Raw genomic sequence first — 18,000 nt, 5'->3', positions numbered from 1 at the left:
ACAAAAAATGTAGTCTCACAAAATACTTTTTCTTAAAATTTTATTTTTGTATCCCTTGAAAAACGATAAATCCATATTTTTGTGATGATTTTTTAATATAATTTTTAGTTTTTCACAAATTATGTCTAAATTTTCACAGAATACGCACCTCACGGAAAAACCTAGACAAACCCCTGATATATATAAACAAAATGCAAGAATTTTACATGATAAAAAAACTTGTTTTTGACTCCAAACCATAAAAACAATTTATGAAGAATTTTGCATAGATTCAATATAGAGTAATTCGTTCTATTTTTTAAATTCATAATTACTTTATTTGATTTTGTAAAAAAGAATAACTTTAATTCAAAGTCATAATTAGTTAAACTATAATTTAAAAAAGTTATCTGTATTATTAAGATTTAAATAAAAGCTACTAATAAAAAGCATATTCAACAAAACATTAAACAGAAATATATTATTGACCATGCTGAATGTATATAGATAAGTAAAGAATAAAGTAAACTAAGAAAATTTAATAAATTCATATTAATGATAATTAATAAATGTTGCTTATTAAATTTTTATAAAATTTGTCACATGGTTTAGTATTTTTCTAATGAAACAATTAAAAAAAATTTCCAATAATTTTAAAATGTAAATAATGAGTATTGCAGTTAAACTTTTTTTGTATGAAGTAAATTTTTTTATATGGTCAATACATTCATAAAATTTTACAAATCTGAGATTAAGTAATTTTTCTTTATTTCAATTGTTTTTAAATTAAATCATTAAGAGTTTTTTGGAATGACTAAATAGAATTAAATTAAATTTTTTACTACATTTGCTAAATGTTAAAATAGTGAAAAGTCCCTTACATCATACTTTTTTTTTTAAAATCTTGCCTCTTAAGATTAGGTTTCTTAATAAAATATCTTAAGAGCATTGAAAATTTAAGAAATACTGAAGTACAATTAAAAGTTTAAAAATTAGTTCTTCATTAAATTTAATGAATGAAACAGAGATGGAAATTTTCAAATGATGAATCTTTGTGATTCTTGACAGCTGTGGACCAATATGAGATTTGAGTATGGTATTATATCAGTTCTTAATATAATTATAAAAATATTAAGTTATACTGTACTCATTCATATAAAATATTAAAGGATTACATTCATTTCTTAAGAAATTGATTAGTTTATTTTACGTTCACTGATTTTTTACTTTTTACACATTTAAAAAGGCTGCATTAATGGCTTGAAAATTTATAATTTTAACTTAGATTTATATTTTACCTCATATATTCAAAAATAATTTTGTCATTGTAAAATTTTAGGCTTAAAATTGCATCCAAATTTAAAACTCAATAAAAGTCATAGTACATTGTTAAATTTCAACATGAATTTAAAAATAAAGTTTCATAAAATAATAAAGATCTGTCAGAATAAAGTTAGAACGATGTTTGAATGTTCAAATTCAGAGAATGCGCTTGGTCGTTTAATTTGAAAAAAATCTCTAAGAAAAAAATTTCACCATAACATGGCGTAAGCGACCGGTTACTTACTATACTGCATTATCTGACCAAGCATGTGCTATCTATTATTCCTATATGCGGATATAACATGGGAATTATGGTTTCTTACCAAGATGGGTAAGTTTCTGCCGAGGTGGTTAAAACCACTGGTAGAAACAGGTTAAAACTGGCATGACAGAAACCCTTTTCTGCCACATATGTGTCAGAAATTCAGAAAATTACATAAAATTAAGTACTGAGATTGACATACAATGGATAATTCATAGACAAAACAATTAAATGTTAAACAAAGTACAATTTACTTACAAAATTATCACCATTCAAAATCAAATATTACATTGTTTGCACTCTGCAGTAATCTATAAAAGACAAGTTTCGATGCAGTTTCTAAACCTAAACATACCTTGCTATATGCATGAACGAGAAATTTGAGAAGATTCTCTCAAGTTCAGCAAAACTAGCAAGCATTGCCATCAAGGAACAAGCAAGATTTGTGAAACTTTCACCGATTGCATATTTTTTAAATCTGGACCACCATGTAGTTGTAAAAAACTTAACTGGAAAAATAAGTTTCAGCAAATGGAGCAGATTTGTTTTATATAAATATTTGATATACTGTACTCTTTATAGTTAATAAAAACAAAATATATATTTACAAACAATAAATTAAAAAGTTTGTTACAGTTACATGGAGTTACAACAGTTTACTTAAACAGGGTGCGTAGCCAAATCTCTGAATCAAAAATAAGCACTTTTTAAAAACTTTTCAAGCACTTTACAAAAGTTTTCAAGCACTCAAAAAATTCATATTCAATCAATGATATTATTGAAAAACAAAAACTTTTTATAAGCAGTTTTAGCGTTAAAAAAAAACAAAAAGAAACGGGCGTAAATCGAAACAATCAGTACTTTCCCACATCACCGAGTGAATTCAACTTGACCCTGAACTCAGAACAATAGTACCCTTACCCCCTACGTCAAAAAAAGTGTTTGAAGTAAAATAAAATAAACAAGAACAGAATTAAAATAAATTAAAAAGAAAAACATTTCATAAGGATCTGATATTCTCTATCCGAATTGAAGCACTCGGGTTTCGGTTTCAAGTGTGCGCGCGCGCAAGTCATAACGTGAGTACGACATGAAGTCCGCGTGAATGATTACGTAGCAAACTCCCCATTTTTCGTGAAATGCATGGGATCCACCAGACATCACTGAAGGGGAAAAAAAATTATTCGGAAGAAAAAGCACTTTTTAAAAACGCCAGCTGAAAAAAGCACCTTTAAAAGCTTTTAAAAACGAAATCCCCAAAAAAGCACCTTTAAGTACTTTTTACAAACGCTACGCACCCTGTTAAACAAAATGTCATTAAGCAATTATTAGAACTAATATAGACGTCTTTTTAGTTTCTGTCGGCAAAAAGCCAACCCTGTTTCTTACGGGGATACGGAGAGTAGAATCTTAGAACATGCTTTTTTAAAAAAACATTACTGTTTTCCTTTAAGTTGAATTAGTGAAGGAAACGCTAATAGTAAATTTGCCCTGGACAGACCCCTGGTTTTAAATATTTGATTTTGATATTTCTCATTTGAAAGAAGCATCTCTTTCATTTCGGTTGAAGGAAACCTATTTCTTCCAGGGTAGTTTTTTCAATCCTGGAAGAAATTTGCCCTCCCTGGTATAACTTGTTATTTACAATTAGACTATTTTTTACCTAACACAAAAAACTTATGCATGGAATCTATTAAAGCACATCAATCTAAGCTCTGTTTCTTAAGAAATAAGTACACAAAAAACAACAACACGTAAATTATAATTTAAATCAAGTACAGAATATGTGTTTTTAAAACTGTTACTCACAATCTTTTGACATTCCAACACTCAGACATTTTTGGAATCTACAATACTGGCAACGGTTTCTGTTCAGACGGATAACCAAACACTGTTTATCTCGAAGACATTTATAGTTGATTTGCTTTTGAATGCTTCGGCGAAAGAATCCCTATAGGAAAAACAAAACATAAATCTACATCTAACATTTGCCGCACAAGACACAGATTCGGGAAATGTAAACCAACGTTTAGCCCTAAATAACAGTAATAAAAAATGTAATTTTAAAAGCAATAAAAACTATATATTTTAAAATTACAGTCCACGTATATAAAATTTATCTTACCCTTCCTACAACAAAAATTAATAACCCTCTAGAACTTTGAATAATAGCTTCAAGAACTTAAGTTTAAAGGTAAAATAAACAGTATCTATTACACCTTTCAATAAATTTGGAGCATATGGTACAGTTAAAAAAAATATATACCTTAAAATTAAAATGATGTTTTTGCAGTTTACTGCCCCTTTTTGTAACTATGTTCTTAAAACGCATTTTAAACAAACAAGAGTTTTGTTTCTAAATTGTGTTTGTACACAAAGGCTTTATAAAAATATAAGGGATACAAAGATATTTTTATAAAGAAAAGTAATAATTCTAAATACATGTTAAAATTCTTCATTTATATTATCTATTTCTTTAAAAAATACAACATAACATACCCCTTCATTTATTTATTGCTTCACATAAAAAATATTAAATATTCTCTTTGTGAGTTCTTAAATCGTTTAAGAAAAGGGATAGTAATTACATATTTTCTTGCAACTGCTATTTAAAACTGTCACTGATTTGCATACTTCATTGCACAATCGTGGTCTAATTGTAAAAATTACCCACATTAATCACAAGATGAATTATTCCTAATTGGCTTAGGCAGAAGCAAGATTTTTAGAAAATTACACTTACCCACCAATCATAATTAAATCAGTAAAATGAATATTAGACTTCACAAGGAAAATTTTCTATTCGCTCGACATTTGTAATAATGAGACTTTGATTTAAACTAATATAATAAATTCAAAACGGGTAATGTTGCTATGTTATAAAATAAGTAACATTCAAATGTAAAAGAAATTGAGATCGAATTTATTTTTCTTGAAAAAATAAAACACTCGTAAATAATAATTTACCCGCAACACAAGTAAAAAATCAAAACAAAGATGGAGAGATTTCTCAGCAAATGCACATTCACAATAAATGGCAAGGATATAAGAGTTAACTATTAAAAAGAAAAAAACGATCTTACAAAAGGATTGTGTTGTTGCAACAAAATTTATAATAAAATCACATTTAACAAATACTTTTATACACAAAATATATGTATTCATACAAAAAAGCTTTCACCTCTAGTAATGGAACCGGTTTTGTATTTCTCTCAACTGCTACTTTGCATCTATTTTGGACTAGATTATGCTTATTAAGTAAAAAGAAAATGGATAAATATTGCACAACAGTGATTTGATGAAGTTTTTGATTCTTAAATAATAACACTTCGTTAAAACATAATTTTTTGTAAAATTAAAAACGTCATACTTTCTATATACAAACGAAAGACATTTTTCTATCAATTAATTCGACATCAACGCCGCTATCGGAAGATATGAAATGCTAAGAAAACTATTGGTTACAGTTATAACGCAATATGCAGTTAAAATTTCTAGAACGGGATGGCCTAGAGAGATTTTGCTTAGGTCCCGTTTTCACTTTATGCTATTCACGCACCTCGGCTCGCAATTTGTATGGATATTTTCAATACAAAAGCAAACAAAACAAATCACGAGGCCTAGAAAGATTATTGCTGCTTACAACATCTTATTATGCGAGGCGATATTTTTAACAGATAATATTTTTTCAATAAAGGAAGTAATTAATTGGATCGAAATGCTCTACAAGTGTCGCAGAGCAAACTCTCTATCTACGGCAACACTTTTACATACTTTCACCATAAGCGTGAGTACAGTCATGGGCGAAGAAGACGTGATGGCTCAGGGGACAGAGCGGTCGTTTTCCAATGAAGTGAACCAGGTTCAAATCCCTAAGATAGTTGGTCGATACGAATTTCGCACCCGGTTTGCACCGACCACAGGGGTCATATAGTCTGATCATTGTGATAGATAATTAATATAAAGACTTGAATTCGGATATTTGATTGCGTAGTTATTAATTTTTAAGGAATAAGTAATAGCTTGTATAGTAAATAATATGCACATTAAAAAATTATCGTTCCTTTTATTTATCAGCTTCTATATCATTATAATGAAAAAAAGAAAATCGGGCTTTAGTAGGGGATATTGGAGATAGAAAGATTTATACGCAACGCAACTACCACTGCAATTATTAAATATCAACTCACTAGCATATAAGACATGCAAACTCGATTCAGTCTTGCGGTACCTTTCGATATATGAAGGTTGGCATGGTTATTGACTAAATTCCCCACATTGGCGACCTAGACGTGATATGAGCTTGCCTATATCAAAAGTAACGCCCACTTCGATGTATGGTCCATATTGAACAGTTGACTTGCTTTTGGGGATTGCGTCATTGCCCTCCTAGCGCTGTTGCTTATCAATCCTATTTGCACACATCGGGATTCTACACACACTCGACTGCTAAAGCAACACAGGAGAGACCACACACTCAACCGTGAACTTAGTACAACTCTCAAGACAAACGCTTGAGACTCGGTTAACTTGTTACCGCTCTCACTGCAAGTACTCAAAAGTAAGTGAACCTAATACAGTTTTCTCGGCCTCTCGCAAATACGACAACTAGTCGTATCCGTTCACTGAATTATATCCCTGATAAAATTCTAGTGCGGAAGTATTGCGGCTTAACTATCGCTACAATTATCAAATTACAATTATTCACTGGTATATTATTCATATTTATCTTGGTTAAGCAAATCATTTAACCATAAAATATTTATTATAAAATCTTTCATAAATGTAAGGAATTGGGTACTTTCCGTACCCATGCATGTGACCTATGACGTCAGCGAACGCAAATCTTTATCAGCAAAACGGCGTGGTAAAGTTCAGCTAATTTTCTCTACATAAGTTAGAATGTTAATTAACGATAAGTTAATTAAATACTGAGCCATATCGTACATCGAATTAGTTGAAATATAATTCTTTCTCGTCTACTTCTTTAACTAAACTTCGATTTATAATTTGTTTATGTATTTTATTGTAACAGTGTGTTTTTTTGTGTCATGTGTTTTTTTGTTTTGTGTACCTGTCATCTTCGATGCATGATTAGTTTGCTTATGTTTCACATGGCTTCGTGTATGTATTTGTGTTAAGTCTCTGTGTAAATATATAATGAAAGAATCGAAATCTTTGAGAAAGAATTTCTGTGAACGAATTTAGAATGTGTCACTTAAGAAAATTGATACTTGAAGGGGTTGGCTTACTTGAAATGGAATGGAAAGAACAATTGCTAACATAAACAAATGCCACGTTTCAACAACCAATCGGGATCGAGATACCCACACTTCGTCCCTTTCTGGCATCCCATTATGCACACGTTCATCTTTTTTAATTTAAAGTGGCAGCTAATGTGTGAAATGCTACTTTGTGAGCTAATGTGTGCTAATTGCTAATTATTGAAAGATAATCGGAATTTATTTTATTATTATTTTAAGTTACATAATCTAAATAAATAAATATCGTTTTTCGCGAAATATGTTTATTAATGTGAAGTTAGTTTTTATTGGGTGCGTCTTCAATATTTATTTCCATTTAATTTATTTTGATATTATTATAATAAATTTATATTAACCGAGGTTTAAATTTAAGGCATTAATAATTCAAAATATGATAGCTGCCACGCTGATATTTATTCAAATGAATATAAGAATTTTAAATTGCTTTCTAGGAAAAGTGTCAGACTCATAATTATATTATCGTAATGATTACGATAAACTCTTATTACTTCTAATTCAGACTGGAGAAGATTTTTATTTAGATTTTATGTGCGATGTGCACATTTTTATATAATCCAGTTTGAATATTTTACGTAACATAAAAATATAATATTTTACGATATTTCAATTTATTTCAAACATGAATGAAAGATGAAACAACTGTGCTCAATATGGAAAGAAGAGAAAACTAAATTTTGAAACAGATGTTTAATAAGATATTAAGAATAGTTTTCACTTTATTAATCATTTTTAAAAGAAAAATAAAATATGACTTGATTTTTTAGTAATCTTTATTGCTACCAAGACTAAAAATTAACAAATTTTCAAAGTTGAAGTGAAAGCTCATTATCAAGAGAATCCATTGCAGTGTATTTTCAACGTCATAGCAGCCTATTATTTACTACTGAAATTATTAAACATATTTACAAACAATTGAATATTGTACTTAATACAATAGTACTTTTTTAAAATAAGAAAGCATATAGCTGCCAATTTTTGCAAGGAAGATATTTTCTGCTTAACTAAATTCCGCCACTACAGCAGAAATTGATTTATTTTTGCTTTTGTAAACACATAATAATCAGATTATTAATTTGTTTTATTAACTTATATATTCTGAAGGTTAAAATCCTTTCAAAACTCTTTCATAACCAAAGAATCAAAAAAAATATTAAAATTTTTACTGGGAAATGTTTTTTTATTTATTTATTTTTTTTTTGAAAAAGAAGAAAAAAAGTGATAATTGTCGGGGAAAAAACTTAGCTTTATTTAACATTTAAAATTTATACACAGTTGTTTTCAATATTTTATTAGCGTGAAATTAAAAATATTAAAACAGTTTATATGATACGCTTTAAATTTTAATTGATACGCTTTCTTAATTTTTTTTTTTTTTTAACAATTTACTTTACCATATCTCGAAAATTTTTTTGCACACAATTATAAGATTCGTTTATCCAAAGATAATTCTATACAAAAATTAGTTTTTAATAATTATTTATTGTTATTTTATTTACTAATATTCGAAAACATTTTGCTTTGTGAGATATAGAATTTTATACGTCATTTTAACGAATACTATAATAAATAGCAAAATACAAAATTTTAAGTAAAAAAAAATCAAATCGGTCTAATAGTTTCTGAATTATCAGATTTTGAAACTATCATTAATTTAGAACTTAATTTCTGAAGAACTATTAGACGGATTTCGTTCACATTTTGTATTTTCGATATGCTTTTAAAGGTCTCGAGACATGACGAAATACGAAACCTTTAAACCAAACCTCTTCGCGCCGGGCGAATCACATATGCATTTCGTACGAACTTATCTCAGGGTCAAGGGGGGGGGGGGAGTTCACCAGTGCATTATAGCCTAGTAAACGGGCAGTGCATCTGTCCATATAATGCTGAAACAATTTTAAATAACCACTAGATGACACTTTGTGTCCATTACATTTCAACTGAACGTAGCTCTAATATTCTGATCTTCAGATTTTATTTCTTTATTTCATAACCGTCGTTAAGCAACCGAACCCAGTTTTGGATTTACGACTGCTAATGCTCAACTCCGTAGCCTTGTAATTTTGAACCCAATCCAGAAGACAAAGGAAAGCCTGGATCAAGTATTGGAAGAAATTTGCTTTCATGGTATAGCTACTTTTAGATGGAACTAACCTGTATCTGTGTCACATGGAGAGGAAAATCACGAAAACCTCCCACGGTTAGCGCCTGACGGGAAGGGGACTCTAACCAACGATCCGCCTACCACTGAGGATATTTTACGTCAACAGTGTGGTCGGTGCAAGCCAGTTGCGGATATCATATCAACAAGCCATCCCTGGGATTCGAAGCCGGTTCTCCTGATTGAAAGGCGAACACTCTATATCCAGAGTCATAGCGGCTCTGACCTTCAGATTGCTGATATTCTGCCTGCCTATGGTATTTTGCTCATCGGCTGTGACTGGAGTGAGGGGAAATCGTAACGTAAACAAACAAAGCTCGGCTAAAGAAAAACGCAACAAACATTTCATGCTTGCAATTCATACAATATAGGACCTAGCGTTTCTTCGTGCTTCGAGATTTTCTGCATTCAGTCTCAATTTTAAATGTAAAATTTTTTTTTTTATACTTTTCTTATCCTAATTAAATATTTTTTTTATAACATTAATCTTGGTCCATCATCATTTGTTCGATTTTATAACCGTAGTTGAATAGCCGGCCCAATTTAGGGTTTGCAACTACTAATGTTCAACTCGATAGCCTTGTAATTTCGAACCCAAATCAGAAGACAAGGGAACACCTGGATCCAGTATTTAGAGAAATTTGCCTTCGCGGAATATTTTTACATGGAACTAACCAGCATATGCGTTACATGGAGAGGAAAACCACGGAAACCTTCCTTGGTTAGCCTGACGGTAAGGGGAATCTTAACCTATGATTCGACTAACTCTGAGGATATTTTACGTCAGCACTGTGGTCGGAGTGAGCTGTGTGATCGACAGGCCATCCTGGGATTCGAATCCGGTTCACTTCATTGGAACACTCTATTCCCTGAACCACCACGACTCATCATCTTTTGCTTATTATTAAATTGTAATTATAGTTTGTAATTATAGTAACTTAACCAATGTTCTCCATAAGCGTTTTTTGAAGGGCGGCCCACTCCACATGCCCTTTGATCCTTATAATTGAGCCCTACTTTGCCTTTTTCTAGAAATAATCCGCCATCCCTAAGAAAACACTTCCTTTTTATTAGAACCGTGGTGGCTCATGGGATAGAGTGTTCGTCTTCCAATGAGATGAACCGGGTTCGGTTCCCAGTGATGGCTGGTCGATACGAATTCCGCACCTCGAAAACAGTGCTGACGTAAAATATCATCAGTCGTAAACTGATCATGAGTTAGAGTCCTCTTAATTGTGGGAGGTTTTCGTGGTTTTCCTCACTATGTAACACAAATGCGGGTTAGTTCAGTCAAAAACTCCTCCATGAAGGGAAATTTCTCCCAATACTTTATCCAGGAGTTCCATTGTCTTCTGGATTTTCGTTTAAAATTACAAAGCTACGGAGTTGAACATTAGTAGTCATAAACCCAAAAATTGGGACGGCTGTTCAACGACGGTTAAAAAATAATATAAAGTACCTTTTTATAATTTTTTTGTTTTTAGGAAAATTAGTTTAAAAAAAAAAAAAACTGTTTCAATGAATAAACCACTTGTGATTTATTTAGTAATGATAATTATTTAACTTAAATTTTTAATTTCATTCCTTTTTATCTTTTATTTAGGGAGAAGTATATTTATTATTCTTTTAGGAATTTAAAATTTTACCATTATTTTCTTCTAATGAATATACCTTTTTTTAAAAAAATATATATATACACCTTTAAATGCTTATTTTCTCATAATTTTCGATTTGAAATTAAAAAAATAACAATGAAATATTTAAAGTTGTATATCAATGAATCCTTTTTTTTTTTAATTTTTTTAATTTTATTTTTCTAGTTTACTCTCTTTTGAGGAAATTTATGCACAGAGATTGTCTTTTGGCTTGACCTTAAATATTTTCCAAAAGCTTCAAATTTTTCTCTTATTTTGATAATGAGTAAGAATTATTTTATGAAATATATGTGTAAAATAGCTTAAGAAGATAATTTAAAAATTGAGGATCAAATTCAGTTATAGGATATTATTACATATTTTGATAAATTTTAACTGTGATAAGCGAGTGCCCTTTCAAAGCTCAAAGCGTCCTTTTCTGGAAGGAAGCACCCTGCCCTTTTTTATTTCTATACTCCGTTTCATATCAAGTTGGCACTGAACAGAAAGGCAGGTAGAACAGATTGCAGTCGTTGCCATGGAAACTGGGTTAGTCTCTAATTTAGTGGGGGTATAGGGTAGCAAAAAAGGAGAGAAAGTGGCCATGGCGTTGACAAAAGCGCCGATTTTCGTCATTTTTTTTTACCAAGAATTTTATTAAAATTCTGAACAAAATACAGAACAGAACGAGATTTTTTTAGAGCATTTCTAATAACAATTGATTTGAGATACTAATTGTAAGCTGATTTCTTATTATGATTTTTTTAAAAAAAAGATTTTTCTTATTATGATTCTTAAAAAGCAGATTTTTCGTGTTATGATTTTTAAAAAACAGATTTTTCTTATTATGATTTCTAAAACGCAGATATTCTTATTAATATTTTCTACTAAATTATATCTTATTAATGTTATATACTAAACGAAACTAATTTTAAACGAAACAAAATTATATATAATTTTTTTTAATTTTATTAAATCTAAGTAAAAAATTACACAGATGCTGACAAATACTTTACTTTAGATAATTACTTTTGTATGCAACCTTTTTTATATATATATAGATTTATGTATACTAATTTATCCCACATCGGTGTTTATTGGGGGAAAAGTTAGCATAGGCATGAAATCATTGATCATGAAAAAGATCATACGTATGTTTTATAATAATTACTGTTCATTTTTTTAAAAAAATAAACTCCGACTTAACTATTAACTGTTCGAACAGAATGCCAAAAACACAAATGTTTTTCTTTCTGCTGACCAATAACAATTGTGTACTTTTTTTCTTCGTGAAAGCAAATGGAAGTAGATTTGAGCGAAAAAGATTCTGTTTATAAGCAGCAGGTAGTATATATAATAGCAATAACAGTGTGTGTTGGATGAAATGAAAAGAACGGGGTTATACGTGTGTTGTTAGAGGAAGTGGAGCAACGACCTCAACGCAGTGGGAGAATTGACCCGTATCTTCCCTTTTGTGACTCGTCTGCGGATACCCATATATTCTTTTTCCTTCTATGAAAATTCAAGAATTTCGTTATCTTCATCAGAATTTTAAATATTTCACGTTGAGTTTAATTCGAAGTTAAAGGAAATATGGAAGAAAATATACATTTGCCAATGAAATGGCCTAACATTTGTTAACAAATATCTTCCCTTTTGTGACTCGTCTGTAAATACCCATATATTCCTTTTCCTTCTATAAAAATCCAAGAATTTCGTAGAGTGAAAAATTGAATTTTTAAATTTTCAGTTCTTTTCTCACATTTTAGTTGTTAACGCTTTAAATTTTTGCATATTATGTAAAAAAAATAATTAAAAAAAATTGACTATTGTTTCAATTATTTCTATTCAAAGACCACCCCTCTCTGAAGAAAAAAAGTCAAAGGAATACATATTTTTTTTAAAAAATTTTCTAAAGTGGTTGGATAAAATTGCTTTATTTATATTTTAATTTCAATTAAAATCGGGTGTAATTTAGCATTTATTCAAATTTATTGATGCTCATTTGCAACAATGTATCGAATTTTTTAATCCCGCCCCCCTCCCGGAGGGGAGCGATAAATGACAGCGAACTTCTAAAGGGAGCGGTGGGTACTGATCTTAATCATTTATGGATGAAAAATTATATTAAATTTATATTATGCTAATAGATTGCCGAATAAAACTCGATGCACTTTAAGTACATTTTCAATGTGCGTAAAAATAGCCTATGTTGATGAAATCAAGTAAATGTGATTATTTTCGAGCACGTATAAAATTTTCACAAGTAAAAATGTTTCTTAATCGGCTGTATTCACGATCGTTTCAAACTAGCAGAATAGTTCTTCGTACGAAGTGAAAAAAAAAAGGAAAATAATAATTAAATCAATACTGATGAAAAATAGAAATAACGAAGGGGGGAAAAACAAATAAAATGTACACGAAAAAAATAATTTTGCTATTAAATCTTTTTTAGTTTTTAATTTAACATTAATTAGTTTTTTTTTTTATTAAGTCCGAGTTTTAATATCATATTCAAAGCAGTTTAAAATTGAACAATTCATTTCAGAGGGAATGCGTAACTGAACTTCAGATTAAAATCTTAATTCATGTTTATTTTAATTTAATAGAATTCATTTTACAATTCAAATTTATTTTATAATCAATAATCTATTTAACGAATTCAGCCCTTTAAAAATTTTTAAAAAATAATAATGACAATAAAAAAATTCTCCCTCACGAACCTCTAAAGAAAAGTTTAAAAAAATAAATAATAACGGTTTTGGCATTTTTATTTTTATTAGCTTTAACAGTTATTCTAAATAGAATTCCTTTCATGTTATTGACAATCTGACGATAATTGTTCAGTTACTCTTCGAACTGAAGTGAAAAGTTAAAAAATAATAGTAACAATTAAAAAATTCTCTTTCACGAACTTCTAAAAAAAAAAAAAATTAAGAAAATGATAACGGTTTTGGCATTTTTATTTTTATTAGTTTTAACAGTTATTCTAAATAGAATTCCTTTTATGTTATTGACAACCTGACGATAATAGTTCAGTTACTCTTCAAACTGAAGTGAAGAGTTAAAAAATAATAGTAACAATTAAAAAATTCTCTTTCACGAACTTCTAAAAAAAAAAAAAAATTAAGAAAATGATAACGGTTTTGGCATTTTTATTTTTATTAGTTTTAACAGTTATTCTAAATAGAATTCCTTTTATGTTATTGACAACCTGACGATAATAGTTCAGTTACTCTTCGAACTGGAGTGAAGCGTGAAAGCATGATTTTGATAGCATGAAAAGCAATAGTTAGCAGGAAGCAGAAGGTGGAATAGAAAAAGGAAGGTCATCAACCCCGATATCAACTGGTGGCCGAGATTTTTTTTTTTTTTTTTTTTAACCTGCATATTCCCGTTGTTGATCACACACAAATATCTTCGAAATGGCACACAAAACTTAGGAATCATTGATTCATTTCGGGATACAAAGAATGAAAAATGTATTGCTCTAACCCATTTCTCAAATATTTCTAACTTTCTCTTTTCCTTGACTCTTCACACTCTTGGGTGTAAATAGCATCCTCGCGGTGCGGGGGGGGGGAGGACACACAATCCAGAAATACACTATGATAGGGGAGCACAATCAGCTTTTGATATGCGGCCCGTGGCAGCACTTGAACATAATAAAAAATTTAAAAAAAAAAAACTATTGTTATATTTGTGGAAATAATAAATATCAGAAATTTTGAATTGCACATTAATGTTTTTAACTTGCCGAATCTTAATCAATGTAGTTTTCCGATCGCTTTTTAAGGTGGTTATCGCTACGAATTTCCTAAGTTTTAAAAAGTCCAATATCTTTAATTCGTCAAAACTATGATGCCTGAATTTCGAACATTAGTAATAACTTTTGAAACTCTTTATTTGTGTTCAGTCAACAGGGGTCTGTTTAGAAGAAATTTGAGTCCGTTAACGGACCCTTCACAAAATATTTGAACTTAAAAACGGACCCTTCGCAAAATAATTTATCTTTTAATCGGACCCTTCGCAAATTTGTTTATCTTCATTATTGTTTTATTAATCTAATAAACCCTTCCCGAAGGGGGGAGGGGGAAGAAAGACAGATGTAAACGAACTAAGTTTTGTTTTCGGCAGATGCTTCTTTATTCGTCCGAAATGAACATTCTGCGTTCAGCAGTATAGGCCAAATATTTGTATGTTGCATCTCTAATTTAATAGCAGCAATGCTGTTTATTTTTGAAAATTTAATTTTTTTAAAATTATAATTTTACAGTGTTGAGCATAATCTTGTATCTATTTACAATTTAAAAACTCCTTGAAAAAGTTTTTTGCAAAAACAGGATCCTATTTGCACAAATTCACAAAAGCAGGACCCTGGTTGAAAGAATGCGATTTAACTTTTATTATATATTCACAAATTACGAGTAATGTTTTCACAATTTTACAAAAACAGGACCTTTCACAAAATGTCCTGGACAGGCCCCTGGTTAATCCAAGCGACTTTTTGATCGTGTTTTAATAGGTCCCGAAATCCCCATCTTTTTAATACATACATAATAATGATTTGAGAATTTTCAATTCAGCAAATAGTAATCTCTTCTGACGTGCTTTATTTGTGTCAATATCATCCTATTATTTTCTTAGTAATCTCTTTCTCAAAATAAACTCTTTCTAGGTACTTATTTCTCTCCCGTTTCTCTCTAAGTATGTTTATCTGAGTTAAACTAAGTGCTTTTACTCGTTTTTCTAAGTATCGTATCGTTTCATCACTGTTTTTCATCACTTATTAATACATATACCCTCTCGTGTGTGTGTGTGGTTATATAAATCCCGATATTTTTAAAATATTTTATTACGATGCTCGAATCATGCATTTAAATGTACGCTTTATTTGTAACGATTTCATCGCAAATCTAAGAGATTTTTTTCTTTTATTTATTGTTCTTTCAACAATTAGTACTGCGCTTTTCCACGGGGTTTCGGAAATCCTGATATTTTTAATCCGATATTAAAGCGAATTGCGATTTTTGAATCAGGTATTTTAATCATTACTTTTGGCGGGTTTATGGCGATTTCAATGACAATCTATGTTGTTTTTCAATCGTTTTTTTTAAAGTTGCTACTAGTTATTTCCGTATATATATATATATTTTTTTAAAATTCTTCATACTTTTAATTCAATTTTATAATAACACACGAAATTCGAGCGTGATTTCTTTTAAAAACTATTTGCGGTTTCTGAACTTTTTTAATTTTTTTGTAACTAAAAGCACTTATAAAAACATTTTAAGATTTAACATTCATAAAATCTCTTATAATTCACTAAATATATAAATGTTCTAAAGCTAAAAATGTATTGAATCTGAATCCCAACTGACTGAACGTTGAATCTCATTTAGAGCTACAATGGGTTTGTTTTATTATCATTATAGACCACATCCAATTGTTTTAAATTAAAATATTCAATTTGCATTTATGTAACTGAATAAAATATTTATCTATTTATTATTTTTATACTTTCATTGAAGAACATTAGAGTTAATTTATTTCAAACTACGGGATATGGTGAAAAACCATCACCATCCCCGCCCCATTTTTAATATAATTTTTTCGAAACATCTGTATTTTGATAAGAAAATATCTTTTATGAAAACGTGTCAGTTTGGTATTTTTTAGTTTTGAATGAATTTTATCATTTAAAAAATTTATTTTAATGCAAATATATTACTAAATTGACTAGTGAAAAGAAGAAAAAAAAAGAATGAATTAAAAAAATTAGGGTAATAAAAAAAAGAAATTATAATTGTTTGAAAGAATTTAATTTCATGCAAATATTTTACTAAGTTGACTGATAAAAAGAATTTTGTCTGAAATACTAGCATTTTTGAAATTATCATAATTGCCTTTTACATGTCTCAGTATTCGGTTTCATTAAAGAAAAGGTTGTTACCTCAACTATTTTAATCACAATAATTTTTTTTTCTTCTGTAAGATATTTTTTTAAAAAATTCACTTTACAATGGCTCAAGGGACAGAGCTTTCGCCTTCCAATGAGGAGAACCGTGCTCGAATTCCCGTTATGGCTGGTCGATACGAATTCCGCATCCGGCTTGCACCGACCACAGTGCTGACGCAAAATATCCTCAGTGGTAGACGAATCATGGGTTAGAGTCCCCTTGCAGTCAGACTTTCCACGTAACTCAAATGCAGACTAGTTTAAAAGTCCTCCACGAAGGCAAAATTTCTCCCAATACTTGATCCAGGAGTTCCTTTGTCTTCTGGGTTGAGTTTAAAATTACAAAGCTACGGAGTTAGCAGTCATAAACCCAAAATTGGGTCGGCTGTTCAACGACAGTTATAAAAATAAAATTATCTTTACAAATAATAATAAGCCTTAACTAAATTTCGAATATAATTATTGTAAGAAAGTGAGTTATTTTCTCGTATCATTAAGATGAATTTCATTTTAATTTGGTAAGTGCAACGCTTCAATTTAGTACTTTTTCTAAATTCCGCCTTTCCATCGTAATTATTTAATTAAAATAAAAATAATTTAAATAAAAATATACAAATTAAAATTTATGAATTAATATAAAATAAAATAAAATGAATGATTATAAATACCAAAATGTGTCTTTATATTGTTTTTGTTTCCTATTACAGTTTTATTTTAATTTCATTTTATTTTATAACACACGAATGTTTGGGTTTACGACTACTAATGTTTAAATTCGTAGCCTTGTCATTTTGAACCTAATCCAGAAAACAAAGGAACTCCTGGATCAAGTATGCCTTTATGGAGCACTTTTTTTAAGGAACTAACCCGCTTGGAGAGGAAGACCACAAGAACCTCCCACGGTTAGTTTGCTGGCAAAGGGACTCCAACCCATGATCCGTCTACCACTGAGAATATTTCACGTCAGCACTGTGGTCGGTGCAAGCAAGATGCGGAATGGTATCGACAAGCCATCGCTGGGTTTCGAACCCTGTTCACCTCATGGGAAAGCTCTATTTCCGGACCCTACGCGGCTCCATGTTATAGTTAATAAAAAAAAAAGTCTAAGATAGGGAGCATTTATAAATATTAAAGGGGACGCACCTAAATATATGTAAGCTACTTCTCTTTACGCTAACAAAGCTGTTCACTTTAAAGAGATTCCGGGTCAATTAGGATTGATTCTTTCGGCAAGAACTTAAACAGCTAGCTGAATTAGAACTTCTAATAAAATTTATTTTCAGCTTTTCTTAAAAAGGGAAAGAATGAATGAAATCTATATTTTTATACATTTAGATGGGTGGAGAAACTATAACGGAAAATAAATATTTTTTCAGCAAAGCTGTAAAGCTTTATGA

At 29.9% G+C, this 18,000-nt stretch overlaps 1 protein-coding gene across 2 annotated transcripts in view; it reads right to left on the bottom strand.

The window, feature by feature from the left end:
- The window catches only part of LOC107444900 (ecdysone-induced protein 78C), an 85,657-nt gene that overhangs the window by 20,432 nt on the left and 47,225 nt on the right, over window positions 1-18,000 (bottom strand). For both annotated transcript variants that reach the window (XM_087166466.1, XM_016059168.5), the window contains one exon: window positions 3,374-3,515. In XM_087166466.1, coding sequence (XP_087022592.1) covers window positions 3,374-3,515 — 142 coding nt within the window. The remainder of the gene's footprint in view (window positions 1-3,373; window positions 3,516-18,000) is intronic.

The sequence above is a fragment of the Parasteatoda tepidariorum genome, chromosome 6 (assembly GCF_982258835.1).
Source record: "Parasteatoda tepidariorum strain Cologne lab strain chromosome 6, Ptep-v5.0, whole genome shotgun sequence".
Taxonomy (NCBI): domain Eukaryota; kingdom Metazoa; phylum Arthropoda; class Arachnida; order Araneae; family Theridiidae; genus Parasteatoda; species Parasteatoda tepidariorum.
This window is presented reverse-complemented; position numbering and strand designations above follow the sequence as displayed.